The sequence below is a fragment of the Arvicanthis niloticus genome, chromosome 3 (genome assembly GCF_011762505.2).
Source record: "Arvicanthis niloticus isolate mArvNil1 chromosome 3, mArvNil1.pat.X, whole genome shotgun sequence".
NCBI lineage: Eukaryota > Metazoa > Chordata > Mammalia > Rodentia > Muridae > Arvicanthis > Arvicanthis niloticus.
The window spans coordinates 108707258-108726426 of NC_047660.1; the positions used below are offsets into that span (position 1 = coordinate 108707258).

At 45.0% G+C, this 19169-nt stretch overlaps 1 protein-coding gene and 1 long non-coding RNA gene across 3 annotated transcripts; one reads left to right on the forward strand and one right to left on the reverse strand.

Moving 5' to 3' along the window:
* Nucleotides 1-2500, forward strand: LOC143441790 (uncharacterized). The gene is made up of 3 exons (XR_013109475.1): nt 1-702; nt 1217-1302; nt 1844-2500. It is a non-coding gene; the product is annotated as an uncharacterized LOC143441790 (long non-coding RNA).
* A 10743-nt stretch (nt 2501-13243) lies between these two features.
* Retreg2 (reticulophagy regulator family member 2) lies at nt 13244-19101 on the reverse strand. Of its 2 annotated transcripts, XM_076931643.1 has the most exons (10): nt 18826-19101; nt 18467-18573; nt 17187-17217; nt 16704-16839; nt 16429-16513; nt 16030-16173; nt 15780-15874; nt 15320-15455; nt 14423-14712; nt 13244-14311 (listed from the first exon to the last, which is right to left on the reverse strand). In XM_076931643.1, the coding sequence occupies exons 1-10, from the start codon at nt 19089-19091 to the stop codon at nt 14087-14089; spliced, it is 1515 nt and encodes a 504-aa protein (XP_076787758.1). In that variant the 5' UTR covers nt 19092-19101; the 3' UTR covers nt 13244-14086. The 2 variants fall into 2 exon arrangements, with proteins under 2 accessions (XP_076787758.1, XP_034353188.1); XM_034497297.2 differs by having other exon boundaries at nt 13244-14712.
* Between the last annotated feature and the right edge of the window lie 68 nt (nt 19102-19169).

A 19169-nucleotide genomic window follows, 5' to 3' on the forward strand; every position in this document is an offset into this window, starting at 1 on the left:
ATTCTTGGACTACTTCATGAACTGTTGATCTGGGGAAAGGACAAATGTCTCATTCCGGTTATTCCTGAGTGCCCTATGCCTTTGTTGGGGAGAGACAAAGTTAAAGTTTACTCAGACAGGACCAGGGCTGTCTTGAGAGAACCCCCCACCTCTATGATGTTGGCCTTAAAGCTAGAAGATGAGTACCGGCTTCATGAGCTCCAAGAACAGCAAGAAGCCCCGACATTAGTAAATGGTTAACAGAATTTCCAAAAACTTGGACTAAAACCAGTGCCTCCTCTATTGGAGTGCAGCAGTACCCAATGAGTTGTGAAGCCAGAGAAAGAATTAGACCTCACATTCACAGACTGTTACAACAGGACATTCTGGTTCCTTGCCAGTCACCATGGAACACCCTCCTGCTACCAGTAAAAAAAGCCAGGCACTACATTTGACTACAAAGAACTAAGACTTGTCTGAAAGCCATCGCTGCTGTGGCCTAGCTTAAATTGACTCTGGGACAGCAGACAACTGTTGTGGCACCCTACTCCCTTGAGAACATTATCTGGCAGCCCCCTGACCGATAGATGACTAATGCCCACATGAAAGGGTGATCTTTGTCTCCCCGGCCATCCTGAACCCTTTCACCTTACTGCCTGAGACGGATGATTCCTCCCCTGTCCCTCACTGTATACACAGAAGGGAGCAGCTTTGTGATTGAAGGTAAGTGGATGGCAGGAGCAGCAGTGGTAGATAGGCCAGCAGCCTGCCAGAAAGAACACTGATAGCAGGTATGCTTTTGCTCCTGCCCATATTCACGGGACAATTTACAGACAGAAGGACTGCTGACTTCTGCAAGAAAAGACATTAAGAACAAAAAAACTACTGAGCCTCCTCGAGGCCATCCATTTGCCTAAAAAAGTGGCCATAATTCATTGTCCTGGACATCAGAAAACTCAAGATGCTGTTGCTAAAAGAAATCAGATGGCAGATTTGACTGCTAAAAAGGCTGCTCAAAGATCTATGATCCTGACTGTTGAAAGTCCTAGAAAATATCTTGATGTCCATGTTAAAAATAGTCCTTTCACAGAGAGAAGGATGAAGTTATGTGACAAATTTACATTGTTTAGCTCACCTAGGAGTTAAACACCTAAAGAACTTGGTAATTTTATGTGTTGAACTTATTTGAGAAAACTGTGAGGCCTGTGCCCTGACTAATGCTGGGTATGTCACCCAGATGTCACCCAGGAAGAAGACTTCAAAGAGGCAGACCTGGGGCCTACTGAGAAGTGGACTTCATGGAAGTCAAACCTGCTAAATATGGTAACAAATACTTGTTAGTCTTTATAGATACTTTTTCAGGCTGGGTAAAAGCCTTTCCTACAAAGACTGGGACTGCCAACGTGGTGGCTAAGAAGATCTTAGAAGAGAACTTCCCCAGGTTTGAAATACCCAAGATAATTGGGTCTGACAAGAGACCTGCCTTTGTTGCCCAGGTAAGTCAGGGACTGGCCACCTAGCTAGAGATTAATTAGAAATTACATTGTGCTTACAGACCCCAGAGCCCAGGACAGGTAAAAAAAAGATAAATAGAACTATTAAAGAGACCTTAACTAAATTAGCCTTGGAGACTGGTGGGAGATGACTGGACAGCTCTCCTTCCTTTTGACCTGTTCCGGATTATGATTTAAGCTAACACCTTATAAGATTTTATGTGTGTGTGTGGGGGGGGTCTCCACCACTTACTGAGATAGATAGAATATCCCTGTTTGTCCACATGAAAACACTTAAGGTGGTCCAATGTGAGGTCTGAGAGCAGTTAAAAGAAGCTTATGAGACTGGAGACCTGAGTGTGCCTCATCAGTTCCAGATTGAAGATGCTGTTCTCATCTGCCACCACCGGGTCAAGAACCTTGAGCCTCACTAGAAAAGACCATACCTGGTGCTCCTGACCAACCCCACAGCAGTGAAAGTCGAAGACATCTCTAAATAGATTAGTTACCTTTGTTAAAAAAATAAATGCTGTTCAGATTTTGATGTTATGCCAACAATATCACGGTTTACAGGGTCAAAAAATTTACATTATGAAGATGCTAAAATTTAGTTTTATGATTAAAACTCTTACATCAGAAGAAATGGGGAAATGAAAGGGTTAAAAATTTTCAAAAACTCCTAACAGGCAGAGCAGAACCAAGAGTGCAGGTCACCTTGGTCATGAGCTCTGTGTATCAGGAACTTGGCTGACCACAAGATAGATAATTGATTACGAATAGGCTCTTAGAGAATAGCCTATACAAAATGTTCCCCATGACTGTTCCTTGGACCCTGTCACAAACTGAATAATGGGCTGGGACTTTCCACAGGTACTCTCCAATAACCCTCCTTTACTCCACCTGGGTTGTGGTTTTTGGCTTTAAATTCTCTCTGTCTCCAAAGCCCCAGGGTCAGACCCCCATTGCCCCTGTGTGGGCTATGAGTCTTGACCTCAACATGTTGATTGAAATATACCTCTTGCTGATTGCATCAAGTTCGGTGTCTTGTGAGTTATTGGGTGGCCTTGAATTCCTGAGACTTGGATGAGGTCCTCCCTTCGTGGGGGCCTTACAAAGCCAGCAGGACTACATAGTGAGACCTATCTCCAAAAAAAAAGAAAGAAAGAAAGAAAGAAAGAAAGAAAGAAAGAAAGAAAGAAAAAGAAAAGAAAGGCAGGTCTCTAGAGTTCCTTTTAACTTTTAAAACATTTTTAAAATCTGTATTTAATATCCAATAATGCATATGCACGTGTTCTCAGACAGACAGGCACACTGAGGCAAAAAGTTAAAACTTACCCTTATGTTTTGATATGTTTATTTGCTTCATTGCTCTTTTTTACATTTGATATATATGTGTGTGTGTGTGTGTGTGTGTGTGTGTGTGTGTGTATATATATATTGGTTTTTCGAGACAGGGTTTCTCTGTGTACCTCTGGAACTGTGTACCTCTGGCTGTCCTGGAACTCACTCTGTAGATCAGGCTGGCCTCGAACTCAGAAATCCATCTGCCTCTGCTTCCCAAGTGCTGGGATTAAAGGCAATGTGCCACCACTGCCTGGCACATTTGATATTTTATTCCATTCTATTTGCTTTTTAAAAGACTCTGGCTGCAGTATAATATGGATGTTTTCATCCTACTGTGATGGTAATTTTATGTCAACTTGACACAAGCTAGAGTCATATGACAGGAAGACTTCAATTGAGAAAATGCCTCCCTAAAATATGGATTGATAGGGCAGTCCACAGTAAACAACACCATCCTTGGGCTGGTGGTCTTCAATCCTGTAAGAAAGCAGGCTGAGCATGCTGAGCAAACCAGTCAGCAGCATCCCACTATGGCCTCTGCATCCGCTCTTGCCTCCAGGTTCCTACCCCACTTGAGTGGTTCTTGCCCTCACCACTTTTGATGAGATAGAACTGTGAGTGAAACAAACACTTTCCTCCACAAGCTTTTGGTCATGGTGTTTCATCACAACAGTAGGAACCCTAAAATACCCACCATTCCATTAATAGTTTGCAATCTAAAATGGGGGGGGGGTAATTTCTGTAAGCCAATTAATTAAACTACCCTCATTGCCCTTGAGCACTGCATGTGTGAAAAGAAAATAAACTTTAAAAAAGACAAACATGTTAACTACTTTCTTTTTAAAAGATGCCACTAGTAACCTTTCTAGTAAACCACTTTCTTTTTACCTGTCCCCCTTAGAAAGTGTAAATGTTGTTAAAGTGTGTGGGTGACTGACAACCCTCTACTGATAAAAGTGGTTTACTCTGCACGAATTGATAAGGCCACTCCTGTGTAGCCCTGAAGAGGCATTAACTCCAAATGCATTCTGGGGCTTCCATTTGTTTTGAATATTAATCAATTGACTTTATAACCTAGTAACTTCAAGACTTATTTCCAGAAAAAGTTGAGAATTTTTGTATTCCTTATTAGTGATTCAAATGTTAAAATGTAGATGTGGTTTTTTGTTTGTTTGTTTGTTTGTTTGTTTGTTTTTGGAGATAGGGTCTTATTGTAGCCTAGCTGCCTTAAAACTCTCTATGTGTGGCCTTTAATGACCTTGCACTCCTGAGCTGCCTGCACCTCCCCAGTGCTGGGATTATAGGCATGAGACACCACACATGCCCAGTTTTAGGCAGTAGAGAGGAGAGAGGGTGAATTAGAGGCTTTAACCTGGTTGGTTAGTTTTGCCTGTGACTATCTCACCAAAGCCCTGGCAAGCCTGGAACTTCATGTAAGCCTGTTCAAGACTTGGTCTTGAACTCCCAGAGAGCTACTCTCTGTCTCTGAAGTGGTGGAGTTCAAGGAGACCACCACCATGCTCGGCTCACTTTGGTTTGCTTGCTTCGTTTGGAATAGCTGTGCTATGAAGCCCAGACTATCCTTAGACTTGTGACAAACCTTCTGCCTCAAGTGCTGGGATAATAGGCTTGGGCTACCGTTCCCAGCTCTTACTATGCATTCAAATGAAAAATGATTTCTGTTTTGAAGTTACTTGTGGTATCCATCACTCAGCCTTTTAAGCAAACCAACAAACAAAACATTGAGTGAACAAGCCAATTCCCTGAAGATGGTAGAAAAGATAGGCAGGGAAAGTTGAAGGTCACTGGTAAAGGTGACTAACCCTGCACTCTTGGTACAGAACTGAATAAATGTCCTTGTTAGTGAGACTGTATTTTGCAAGCCCAAGCTCTCTTTTAGATAACAGCTGTCTCGGTAGCTTATCTTAATAAAAACGAGCATTTGCCAAGTCAGAACTCTTTACTGGCTTACTGTCTACATCCTGGTGGTTTTGATGGGAGCTGTAGAACAGTTGCTAAGCTCTGGAAGTGAACACTCAACACCTGGGAAGGTTCCCCATATAATACACTGTATTAATAGTCCATTGACCAGGACCAAGAATATCAGTCAGTAATAGACTACTTGTCAAGCATAAGTCAGGTCTTGGGTTTGAGCCTCACCAATACCAGTATATTCGTAGCATGTATGCATATTCTTTCATTAAATTAGTTTTCTTTGTTTGTAAATGATTTGTTTATTCAGTTATTTAGGATTGAACCTAGACCTTAGGCATGCTCAGCATACCCTTTACCACTGAGACGTATCCCTAACCACTTAATTTTGTTTATTTGCTTTCTTTATTCAAGATAGGGATCCTCCATGTTGCCCTGGCTGTCCTGGAATTCACTCTGTAGACTAGGCTGGCCAACTCAAGAGATACAACTGCCTATACTTTCTGAATGCTGGAATTAAAGGCATGTGCCACCACTGCCTGGCCCTAGCCACTTAATTTAACAAGTGAACTTATTATTTCCAAGTGAAACTATAATCAGATGGTCTCAGGAGCTACAGTTTTTGTTTTCCATACTATGCTCAATAGTGGTTTTAGAACTGTAGGCTTCCAGTTAGAGGAAATTTTGTGGGGGACAGATGAAACAAAGATGAGCAGTATCATTCCTCAGTCCCACTCTGTGAATGACTAAAGGGTTTGAGAACTCAGAGGGGAGGAAAAGGAGGGAGAGAGGGGGGAGGGGAGAGGGAGATTGAGAGAGAGTGAGCTAGAGAGCAAAAGAGAGAGAGGGAGACTGATTGATTTTGGGGGTTCTCTCTTGAGCATGAATCTGAATTGTTTGATGGCTTTTGTTTGACATTTATAATGTTGGAATGGAAGGAAGCCTTACACATGCTGAGCAAGCACTTTGTCACCAAGGTACGCGTTAGCCCCCTGCCTAGAATATCATAAATTTTTGTTGGTTTTTGAGGCAGGGTTTCTCTGTGTAGTCCTGGCTGTCCTGAAACTCACTCTGTAGACCAGGCTGGCCTCAAACTCAAAGATCTGCCTGCCTCCACCTCCCAAGTACTGGATTAAAGGCATGAGCCACCACCTGACAGATATTTTAATTGCCACAATAAATTTACCTCAGTAAGATAGGCTGGCATTCCCAACATCTTCTTAGATACTGTTTTCCCTACTGACCTGTTACCATCCACACAGCAATTGTCCTTCATTATCACTGTCTGTTTAGCTAACGCTGTTCCTTAGTTTCAGAGAGAAGGCCAGACAAACCAGTCTCAGCTCTCCTAATACATAGCTCAGATGTACTTTCCTTGGTTCTCAAATAAAGGAGAATGCTGAAGGAAATCTAATAATAATTTGCAACCTGCATGGCTATTTCAGGAGATATCAGTTATCAATTGAGCAGTGCTAAGTCTGTGTCTTTTATAGATCAACAAAGCATACCTGAACCTGCTAAACGACTTTGTCCAGCAGCAGTGTTAGCCACACTAATCAGCCATAGCCTGTGGAATAGCAGACACTGGCACTACTAAAAGTTAGCAAGTACAGTCATGACCAGGTATCTCTAATGTCAGCTTCAGTAGGCTTAAAGCAGAAAAGGTCAAAGCAAGAATTACAGCAAGACGGTCTTGGTCCTGATTCTACTCAAGCTGAGACCGAGAGGGATTACGTTACTTGATTAAAGAGATAAAATCTGAACCCAGATTTTTATATTTTGATTTTCAAGACAGGGTTTCTCTGTTTAGCTCTGGCTGCCCTGGAACTTGCTCTGTAGATCAGGCTGACCTAGAGCTCAGAGGTTGGATTGCCTCTGCCTCCTGAGTGCTGAGACTAGGCTGGCCTCTAACAAAGAGATTCATGTGATTCTGCCTCCTGAACGCTAGGATTAAAGGCATGTGCCACCAAACTCAGCATCTGTTCTGTATCTTGTACAATATCTCCTCCTGTAAATCTACTCTATAATGTCCTTAACAACCAAAAACATGGAGTTGTTTGTTGAAACAGGATCTTACTATATATCCCAAGATGATCTAAACCTTGTAATCCTCCTGCTTCAGCATTCTGAGTGCTGAGATTACAGGCATGTGGTACATTGTTTTGGTTCACAATTTTATTGCAAGGCAAGGTACCCACATCTGCTAAGACCTCCTTGCTGATAAAGCTCCAAGACTGCAAGAGTCAGAAATGCAGGAGAGGCTTAGTCACACAGGATTTTGTAACAGAACCAATCTTGAGATAATTCATTACAGCACCAGTGGTCTCTTCAATGTCCCACTTGACCACTATTAGTATCTCATAAGGGGGTTAGATTTATTTTTCTTATAGTGTGATAGCTAAACAAACACTTTACCACCAAACCAATACTCTTTAATGGGGATCAACTCTCAATATAAATTTCAAAATGGATAAACCATATATAACTCATAGCAAAGTCTTGTTGAAGGAACAGGTCCTTAGACTCCTAATCTGGACTGTCATGTGCTTGCACTCTCATACCCCGAGAAAAGGCAGGAGGACTATTCTCTAGGGTAAAGTAGAGGGACCTTCTGCTGAGTGAATGTAGACAGAAGGAGACACCACAGTCTGTCTTTTCTCCAGGACCCAGGCCAATGCACCAGACTGGATACTACAAGTTTTTTTTCCCCCATGGGCCTAAACAGACTTAAAGATTAATGGATATTGCCACTGGGGGTTTCCAACAAACATTGACCCTGGGGCCTGAAGAGATGGCTTGGCAGTTAAAAGCACTTAGTGCTCTTCTTCCAGAGGACCCTGTTTGGTTCCCAGCACCCATATTGATCAGATCAGAGGCAGGTGAATCTCTGTGAGTTTGAGGCCAGCCTGGTCTACAGGGCTAGTTCCAGGACAGCTAAGGCTACACTGAGAAACCCTACCCAAAACCAAACCAAACCAAACCAAACCAAACCAAACCAAACCAAACCAAACTAAATCAAACCAACCAACCAACCAAACAAACAAACAAAAAAACAAACAGCACCACCACCACCAACAACAACAACAAAAACCCAAACTAGAACTGTTCTGCCAGGACACACATGCCAGTGGGTGGCAGGTGCTGCAGATGGACAGACAAGCGAGAGCACAGTGGGCCTTTCTAGCATCTCCACACGTCTTATCTTTACAGCGAGAAACGTATTTCCCTGACGTGATGTTCAGAATCAAGTCTTGAATATGCTAAGCAAGTGTTCTCTCAAGCAACCCATCCTACCAACTTAGTTTAGCCTGTTTATTTCTTTATACCCAGGGCATACTATATCCCAAGCTGGCCCCAAACTTCCTATATAGCCAAGGATGGCTTTACCTTTTTTTTAAAGTTTGATTTTATGCATATGGATATCTTGCTTGTATGTATGTCTGTGACTGGGCATTAGATTTTCTAGAATTGGAGTCACAGATAGTTTTGAACTGCCACATGGGTGCTGAGAATCAAACCTGCCTTCTCTGGAAGAGCAGCAGTGAGCTTAACCCTGAAATCACCTCTCTAGCCGGACTTGAAACTTTTGACTCTCCCACTTCTGCCTTGCGAGTACTAGGATTATAAGCTTGCAGACCCATCCGACAGCTTTGTGCAAGCTAGGCAAACACTACCCACATTTCCAGCCTCAATAACTCATTCTTAAAGCAAAATGTTCATCATTTACTTTGTAATGTTTTATTACCCTCATTATTATTGTGTGTGTATGAGAGTGCCAGTACATACATGCCATGGCCTCATGCCATGGAGGTTAGAGGACAAGTTTTGCAGTTGGTTCTGTCTTTCAGTTTTTGAGATAAGACTTTCTCTTGTTTCTGCTGTGATCCTTACTCCAGGGTAGCCTGCCTGCAGGCTTCTGTGTGATTCTCATGTCCTTGTCCCTTCTCTCACTGTAAGGATTCTGGGATTAGAGATATGCCCCCACCAAATCTTCCTTTTTAAATATGGGTTCCAGGGATTGAATTTATGTTGTCAGACTTGGGCACATTAATTAATTTTTTACTACAACACAACTACTTATACTTTATAAAAATGAGAAACATTGTGTATAAGTAGCTTTATAAGTAGCTGGAAGCCCGGAATGGTCACACTTACTTTTAATCCTAGCACTTGGGAGGCAGAGACAGGCAGATCTCTGCATGTTTGCAAACTTGGTCTACATGGAAAGTTCTAAGCCAGCCAAAGCTACACAGTGAGACCCTGTCTCAAAAAATTCTTTTCTCAAAAAAAAAAAAAAAAAAAAAAAAAAAAAGCCGGGCGGTGGTGGCGCACGCCTTTAATCTCAGCGCTTGGGAGGCAGAGACAGGTGGATTTCTGAGTTCAAGGCCAGCCTGGTCTACAGAGTGAGTTCTAGACAGCCAGGACTACACAGAGAAACCCTGTCTCGAAAAGCAAAAACAAAAACAAAATTCTTTTCTAAAGTGGCACATACCCATAATTCCAGCACTTGGGAGGTAGAAACAAGAAAACCAGGAGACTCAAAGTCATCCTTGATTGCATATAAGTTTGAAGCCAGCCTGGAATAGAAGTAACAACATTTCAACCCCAGCACCAAAAAAGTATTTACCCTTCATAACCTGTTACAATCACACTGGGAATCACAGCCCTAGCTGACCTAGAACTCACAATGTTGGCCAGGTTGTTTCCAAATTTGTGGTGGTCCTCTTCTGTGTGTCCCAAGTGCTGGGATCACAGGTGTGTACTCTTCACAATTGGCTGGGGATTAAATTCAACATAGGAAATTTGAGGGATGCTATGACTGAACATAATTGTGCCTAATTGCATCTACTGAAACTTAATCAATATCCTTTAAACATTTTGAGCACCAATGACTACTCATCAATCACTGTTCTACAGTTTCTACTCCAGGACTTCTAATACCAATGATATATGAGGTCTAACTTGTCTGTATTGGTCAATAAAATAACCAAGGCCTAACACAATAAATCTACAAGAAAATAAATAATCTAATTGGTAATATGATAGTGTGAAACATGAGGTCTTCAGGAAGTAATTCATGAAGATGAAACTCCTATGAATAGGATTCATGATTTTATAAAACGAGTGCAAAATTGCTATCTAGCCCTTTCATCCTGCCATGTGAGGACACAGCCAGAGTTTTCTGGAAGACACAGCAGTTAATCCTATCTTGGGAGATTAGCCTTCACCAGACAATGAATCTGTTGGATCCTTGGTCTGAAGACTCCCCAGCCTCCAAAATGGTGAGAATTAAGATTCTGTCTATAAATTATCCAGATGAAGATGTTCATTATTATCAAATTATCAGCAAAAATGGACTTGAAGCAGGGAAACATCAACATTCAGACCACAGTAAGTGTGACACAAATACAAAATTAGATAGCCTAACATGCGCTCATAAATGCAACACTCCCATATAACCAGCACTCAGAGTAAAAGGGGCTACGAGTAGTGTGGTGATGATACTTATTTGTGTTTGTGGGCTCAGTTTCAGCAGCAAAATAAAGGAAAATATATAAACTGAATTTCAGAATACACACACACACACACACACACACACACACACACACACACATATATGTATTCTAGTGAAGGTGCCTAGGTGGAAGTGAGGTGGTTTTGGAAAAGGAATTGAACTAAGATTTAGACCATTATCAGTATATGACTAAGAACCAAATAGGGGAACACGTGAACTGCCCAGGATGAGTAAGCAGAGCACAATGGTGGGTGGGCCAGTGATGCACATAATGATATGCTCATATTTAAAGAGAAGAAAGCTGACTTTAGTGCAGTGGTTCTCAAGCTGTGGGTCATAACTCATTTGGCAAACTTCTATCTGCAAAATATTTACAATTCATAACTAGCAAAATTACTTATGAAGTGACAATGAGAAATATTTTATGGTTTGGAGCACAACCTGAGGAACTATATTAAAGGGTGGCAGCATTCCACAGGTTAAGAACCACTGCTTTAGTTGGTCAGGGAAAGCAAAGGGACAATGTTCCCTCCATGATAATATTACTCTTAGAACTACTGTAACTTTAATCATTTGGGAGATGACGCTGTTCAGAGGGAGAGCTCTTGTTCGGCCCCATCCCATCCTGTTAAAGTCACCAATCCTGTCTGTTCTTTTGCTGTTTTGTGTTGTACATCTGTAATACCAGTCCTCCAGAGGCTGGGGCTCCAGGAGTTAGAGGCTAGCTTGGGCTACATAATGAGACACTGTGTCAAAAAACAAAACCAACCTGTGGCTCCCCCATTCTCCCTAGACCATTCTGTTTTGCTGTGTCTTGGCCAGGAAACTAAATTCTATCTAGCGTTTTATCTATCCATGGCCACTCAAATATTCCTGCCTTCTGAAGTCTTTCTGACAAAGAACTTTGAAGGCTGTTGACATAATCCAACTCATTTTTTTTTTTTTTTTTTGTACTAAACATTCCCAGCTCCTTCAAGAATTTTTGCCTACAATATCCAACCTGTGTAGTCTTCTCTTGGGTGGGTACCTTGAAGTCTGTTAACTTGCCAATAAACACAATACACAACACCATCCTTTGGTAGCATGCTAACCTGGGCGTGGCACAGAAGTATCTATCACCTTATTCAATACTACATTTTCATTAAGGCAGACAAGTTACATGATTAGCTATTTGGATACATAGGTTAACTACAATGTACTGCCTCCTCCTTGAACATAAACCAGGCAACAAACTCCTCATTCGTCTCTCTCTCTCTCTCTCTCTGTCTCTGTCTCTCTGTCTCTCTCTCTCTCTCTCTCTCTCCACTCTCTCTCTCTCTCAGGGATGGGGTCTTTTATATAGCTCAGGCTGGCCTCAATCTATCCTCAGTCCTTTAGTCTTGCCCTCCCGGGTGCTGGGATTATGTGTGTGTGTCCTAATAATGAGTTTCACATTTCTGCTCATTTTTCTTTTAGTCCCGAAAAGTTTTTTTCTCAGGCTTTTCACTGGTGAGCACAAACTGGTCAAGACATCTGATAGTGAAAATTATCACCAACGAAGCACGCAGAAACCATCTGACAATGGTAAATGTGAAGAGGTGACACAGACTGCTGACCTACTTCCGATATTTTGATCCAGCTACAGGGTTTCAGTTCTAAATCCAAACTTTAGAGATTAATAAGGAAATGATTTAAGGCAACAATTCTTTCTAATTGGTTACTTCCTTTTGGATCTGCCTGTTTTTTTGTTAGACCTATTTTTGCATTCTCTTCAGAAACAGAAATCTCATGTTCCTTCAATAGCACAGAACCAGGCCTCACTTAACACTGATTCTCTCTGGAACAGAGGAAATGTATCTCACTTCTGGGATACAATAGGACACACCTGTATAGAAGTCCTCCCCAAAGACAATTTAACATGCTACATTGTACCTACAGCTAAAGGTTGAGGACATGAACTCACTAAGTAAACTATTTGCTCTGTTCTGAGCTGTTCACCAAAGTAGAAGGGCAGCCAAGAGTCCACTTTCCACAAAACTAAGATACTGGATCGGTTTTGTCAGTCCCAAGCTTCTTCCTGTGTGTGCCCATCACTGGACAGGAGCTTACAATGTCTGCTGGTGTCACTCACTGGGTTTGAATCATGGCTCCATTCATTGAGCCTGTGTGGCCCTGAGGAAGTTAAGCTGTTTTTAAAAAATGGAGCTGAGAGCAATTATTTTTATTGTGGTGGGCTTTCGTTTTGAGATAACATCTTCTCTCTCAGGCCAGCCTGAAGCTCTCAATCTCCCTGCCTGCCTCCCAAGTGCTGGGATTAGAAATGTGAGCTACTATTTACTGTTCAGCAGTAAGACAATTCATTTTAAAACTTGATGAAAAGCCCCCATGTTAAATACTAGTATATAAAAATCACTTAGATAGCTAGGCGGTGGTACACACCTTTAACCCCAGCGCTCTGGTGGCAGAGGCAGGCAAATCTGAGCTCCAGGCTAGTCAGAACTACACAGAGAAAGCCTGTCTGTGAAAAAAAAAAAAAAACAAAACAAGTAAATAACCAAGAACATATGCTTTAGAAAATCTTGGATACTATTTTAGTCCTTTGACCTTTAACCAGTTTATATAAATATTTAACCAGTTTATATAACCATTGCTGCTTAGTGGGCCTAGTAAGACAATTAAGACTGAGTTGTTAGCATATAGATATGTGTCTTATAGAAATAAGATTAAAGGCATATAGTAGGAACCGGTTGTCATGGCTCCATGATCCTTTGACTAGGAAGACAAGGCAATTTCTTCCTCCAGGTAATTTATTTACACATGCTAAATCTAACTTTGTATCAGTCAAGGAAGAGGACTGAACAGCAGGTAGAGTTGTCAGGATAATCCCTGCCTCTGGCCTTTACAAGGAAAATAACCGAGAGAGGCAGTGCTGGGTGAGGAGGGGACAAAGTACAGTGTGGGAGGTGGCTCGCAGTGAGACAAGCAAGCAGATAGGCAGCAGTTCTAGCCAATCAACAGTTTATTTTTCCAGTTAACACCTACACAGATCTTACTATCCACTTTAGACCCTTAGCAGGGAGTCTCAACTGTGGTCCAGACGAGTAGGTTTTGTTCTTCCTCTCTAATACAGAAGGGAAGTCCCTCACCTCAAAAAGAGAGAGAACATGCCATCCTCAGTGCTGGCAAAGTGCTATGGGACCCTGCTGTCCTGCATCATGAGTGTTGAACTGGGCAAGGGTACAGTGTAGGTTCAAGGCGACAGTGACCCAAGCACAGCACTGCTGGCCTGACACCACCCAGTTTCCTCAGAAGAGATACCTGCCCTCAAACTTGGCCAGTGCCTGTGGGAAAGAGGAGTTGGCAAAGAGTGGGGATCACACTGCGAAGGACAGGACACAGCAGGGAAATAAAGCCAAGGGGAGTGTGGGACAGTAGAGAAAATTATAAAGTGCCTCAACTAAACAACCAAGTGGGACATGAGGGTGGAGCAGCACAGGTCCCTGAGGATAGGAAGAAAAAGAAAAGGTAGACCACCAGGGCTTGGGACACAGTAGAATGAGAAGGGATGAGTCAGGGAAGCAACTGCAGGCTACGGAAGGACGTCCCTAGCCTTCATCACATCCACTAGCCCAAATGGAAAATTATTTACAGACATAAAATCAATCCTAGGCACAGGTACTATACCAGGTCCCAGGACAGCAGGCAGGCAGGCAGAGTGGGCTGGCTTCCATCTGACAGCCAGCTTTTCCACATAGTGCCTCTCCCCAGAGTGGTAGGGAGAGGAGAAAATGTGACATGCCTAGTTAGGAAGCCCGAGGATGCCTGCAGCTCATTCTGCCATGGTTCATGGCTCAGCCACTGCATGAGCCTCTTGGTCTGACTGTACCAGAGAATGGCTGTCTGGCCCCAGGGGAGGAGGAGGCAGAACATCGGGGGGCTTTGGGGGCATCTCTGGCCCCAAGCCCAGCTCTGCATTCAGTTGTTCCAGCTCCCCCTGATCCAGCAACTCAAAGTCCTCAGTGGTGAGTGCCTCTTCCTCCTCGGGAGCAGCCAGGGTTTGAGGTGAGTCCTGGGGAAGGGATGGGAGCACAGAGGGAGAGAGGAGGGTAACTGGATCACTTTCAGCAAGGCAAAGTTGGGGTGAGAGGGTGCTGGATGGAGCCATTGGGTCACCACTCACTGCCTCTGGGCTCAGGGTCTCCACTGGTCCTCCAGGAGGGCATTTCACTCCATCCTGGGGGGACCCTGCCCCATTGAAGTGCGTATTCACAAAGTGAAGAGGGGATGAGAGCTGAAGCAAGGTTTCCTTGTCTGCAGACCCCTCCTCTTCTGTATCCAGGGCTTGCCTTGAGAGGGCTGGAGGGGCACTTAGCAAGTCTTCAGGAGGGGCCAGCTCTGTGTCTTCCCCGTCTCCCAGTTCCCGGCTCAGAGCCTCTTCTGGCTCACTTGGCAGGCTCTGCTGGTCCAAATCTGTGCAGAGAATAAAGAGTTAAGAATGAGCCGATTTCTCTAAATGGCCACAAAAGTCACTAAGTTCCTGAAGATAACTTTGGAAGCCAGGCCCTGTGGCACATGCCTATTGTAATCCCAGCATTTGGAAAGTGTGGGGAGGAGGGACCAGGAGTTCAGGTCATCTTCTGCTACAAAGATAGTCCAAAGCAAGCCTAGACTAAGATCCTTTCTCAGAAAGCAAAGCAGAGCTGAAGAGATGGCTTAGTGATTAAGAGCACTTGCTGCTCTTGTAGAGGACCCAGGTTCAGTTCCTAGCACCCATATGGTTACTCACAACCAACTGTAACTCCAGCTCCAGGGGATTAGATGCTCTCTTCTGACTTTTGCAGGCATCAGGCATGTGTATGGTGTGCACACATTATGCAGGCTAAATATTCATACACGTAAACAGATCTAAAACCAACCAAACACTACAAAGCAAGAGGATGGAGCTGAGGTTCTCGGGAGCTTAGAGTAGGATTAGAGAATCCATGGTACAGGAAGCATTTGTGGAAGTACGAGAACACAGCTGGCAACAACTCAGTATCAGAGAGCAGGAAGAGAAAGAGGGAAAGACTCCTCATACCCTCAGAAACATCTGTCAGTTGTGGGGTGGTGGCCCGAGATACAGAGAAACCACCGCTTTCTAAGATAGAGGCTTCCTCATCTGACAGCTCGGAGTCTGTAATAGCCAAAGCCAGGGCTGTTTTCTTCACATCCACCTGCGGGAGAACCAGGATGAATCCAACATATTGGGATAATAACACTGTACCCTCAAGCCTCTGGTCCCAACTACTTGAGAACTGGTAGCTGTAAAGCAGATACACTGTGGCCCCTCTCTGCCTTTTTCTGTTTCTTTCTTTGGAGATAGGAGGGTTTTATGTAGTCCAGGCTGATCTCAATCAAACTCATAATGGAAACCAATCTGGTCTTGAATTCTTGGCCCTTCAGTGCTTCCTCCTCTCAAATAGGATTACATGTGCGCACCACAATACCCAACTTCCCTTTAGCCTTCTACTTGACACCCCATCTTCCCTGGACCTCACCACTGGAGAGAAGCCAGCCAACTCTGCCTCGCTTTCACTCTCTGTTTCCGCCAGTGGCTCATCTCCTGCTGGGGGTGCATTCTTCCCTTGCCGCTCTAGAGAAGGGTAATCAGGCAACAATGAGCAGAGATAACGGTGGTGACAAATATGGCTAAGGAACTGGAAATGATTTCAATTCCAGGACACACCACGAGCCACACATGACATGCCCTCCCTGCCTTCCCCCGCCCAGGTTAAGAGAATCCCTTACTTCTCTTGTCATGCTTGTGGTGCAGGGCATCGGCTTCTGCTTTCATGCTGTAGTCCAGTTGCATGAGCAAGGGCTCCAGGCGAGTATACATCCTCTGGATCAATTCATGATAAACCACCAGGGGCCACAGCAGGATGCTCAGCACTAGGGGTGAGAAAAGTCCACTCAGAGCTCAGAAAGCCTCTTTCCCAGGAGCCTTCATCCAAACTCTCCCCTGAACAGGTAGGTCTGAACAAAGATGAGATCCTTTCCCAAGGCAGTGATAACCTCTTCCCCCTGTCTACTACTCTCCTCCCCAGACAGGTAACTAATAAAGAAAATGCAGTCTTTCCTTTGGGTCAACCCAGGGAAAGAAGAGTAGAAAGGGCTTTGGAAATAGCAGGGATGCCCTCCACTCACAGACAATGTAGGAAATCATAATCCCTGGAACATAGTGTCCCAGCACAGCTAGCACAGCGCAGCCAGAGCAGACTCGAGCACAGAACTGCAGAGAAGAGCACAGGATCTATGAGGAACACTAGGCTTACACCATGTGCACAGTCACCAGGGGAAGAAACTACTGTTTATCTGGTGGAAAAATGGGAACCAGTTGAGGAAATTTACAATCGACACTGGGCATTTCACTCCTCTCCCAGCCCCTCTGGCTCCTGCAACCGTTACAGGATGAGGCTTACCTGAGCTGGATTCTGCCTCTTGTACTGCAACAGCTCTTGCAGGTGAATCTGGAAGGTGAGCCAGCTCTCAGCCAGGTATCTGCACAGCTCGGGCACACTCAGCAGGTGCGGCTGGGCGCCTGACCCCGCACCCTCACTGGGGAGACATGATATGACCCCTGGAAGCCTCAGAAACCAGCTAAGACACTCAAATCACTTTGAGATTGCTGATGAGATCTTCGTTCTAGAGATATGGAAAACCCCACCTCCCCCAAAGGAAGTCATCCTAGTCATGGGAAGTAAATTCCCAGGGTATTCAACCCTCTACCTCCACAGCATCTGCATAGAAAGAGGCCTAGAGCCAGGCACACTTTTGCTTGCTGTACGTCCCTTCACTATACTGGGGCCCATGCCTGCAAAAGCCACAGCCCTGCTCCTCTTTGAGCCAAGCACAGCAAGCAGACCACATCTGGGCATCTTCTTTAAAAGGTGGCCTATACTCACCTGTCAGAGTGCGGTTCTTCAGGGGGTGGTGCTATGGAGAAAAGGGGGTGGGGGTAAATTAAGAGTGCAAGAGGCACTTAGAGACAGATCCAAAGTTAGAAAGAGCTGCCTCTCTGCAGCATTCTCAGTCTCAATTTCTCAGTAATCCTCTTGTCTCTTGCTTCCAGGCATGAACCGCTATACGAGGTCCAGAACATTTCCTTCATACACCAACAATAAGCTGTGTGACATATTGTTCCTGTACCTGTCTGTCTGTCTGTCTGTCTTTCTTTCTTTTTCTTCTTCTTTTTTTGTTTTGTTTTGTTTTGTTTTGCAGTAATGAGAGTTGAGCCTGGGGTCAACATTAGGCAATGCAGTACCTGAGCTGCATCTCCAGGGTAGGCTTTGAACGTGTACCCTCCCCTGCCTCAGCATCTTAAAGAAGCTGGGATGGCAGGCCTGTGACACCAAGCCCATCTTTGCCTCCTTTAGACTTTCCTTTATCAAACACAGGACCCCACATTTATTCATTCGTGTCCCGAGTAATTCATACACAGCCAGATATATAGCTATTCCAAGATGTACATTAGTGTGTATAGGAAAGCAATGCCTACCATGTTCTCTGTAGACATTTATTTAGCCATCTCCCTCTGGGATGTTCCTGTTTCTACAATTCTGTCTTGCCTGCCTGCCTTCCTTCCCTTTGACAAGGTTTCTCTGTGTAGTTCTGGCTGTCCTGGAACTCACTCTGTAGACCCGGCTGGCCTAGAGATCTGCCTGCCTCTGCCTCCCAAATCTGGGATTAAAGGCGTATACCACCACGCCCAATCGCTTGAGCAATTCTTTACAAGGCCATACCCAGGCCCCCCCCCCCCCCCAAAGGGCAGAGTAGGGAATGGAACTCAGGTGCTTCAGCCACAAACCCCACACTTTTATTTGTTTTGAAACATTGTCTCACAATGTAGCTCTGGCTGACCTGGAATTCCCAACATAGACCAAACTAGCCTAGAACTCCCAGAGATCTCCCCTCCCTCCGTCTCTTGAGTGCTGGGATTAAAGGCTGCACCATCACACCCACCTTTAAATGTTAGAGTTTTGACTACTAGACTCACAAGAACATTATTTTTGAGAGAGAAACAATTTTCATTTCAGGCAATTTTCTTAAAAAAAAAAAAAAAAAAAAAGATGGAAGAGCATGCAGGATGCCTTAGGAGATAAATGGCCTTGCGGTGCCTTCCCTCAAGTAGTAGAGTGGTGCACAGGGCAGGTGCACAGCGTGCATGTGGAATGAAGAAACTCACCTGAAACGTCAGGGAGAAAGCGAGGATGCCAGAGATCCAGGAGAAAATAGGTCAAAAGTGAGATGCTGAGCAGGAAGAAGGGCCGGAGGGACGACGAAGACAACAACCTTAGGGAGACAGGCATCTCAGCCGAGTGTGGGTGAGAGGCTCCCAAAATCCATCGAACATCACAGAAAGACCCACTGATGGGGAGGTGGCCCTCTAAGCCTTGCCCATCACTAAGAGACTAAGAAATGGGGCAACCCGGTGCAGGATCACCGCCCCAGACGCTTACAGCCCTCCGAGGGAGGGAGCACCGGGTCCTCCCGCCCCCGCTCTCCCGCGCAGCCCGGCCCCGCCCCCTCCTCCGCGGCCGTTACCAGAAGAGGCCGTTGAGTGTGGCCGCCGTGACCAGGCTGTGCAGCGGCTTCTCCCATACCAGCAGTCGCTGTGCGGCCGCCAGCACTGTCTCCCAGCCGCGGAGCCGCAGCCACAGGGACGTGGCCAGGCGTCCCACTGCCTCGGCTGCGGCCGCCTCCTCCTCCGCATCGCCGGTGGCCTCACCCATGCCGAGGCTCAGCCCCAGGCCCAGGCCTAGCCCCGAGGTGCCACCCGCGCCGGTGTTACCGCCGCCGCTGCTCGCCATCACCGCGCCGCAGCCGCTGCCCGAGCCCGCGAGGAGCCAGGGCTGCGCGGCCGCCGCCGGGGGCGCGTCAGACGGAAG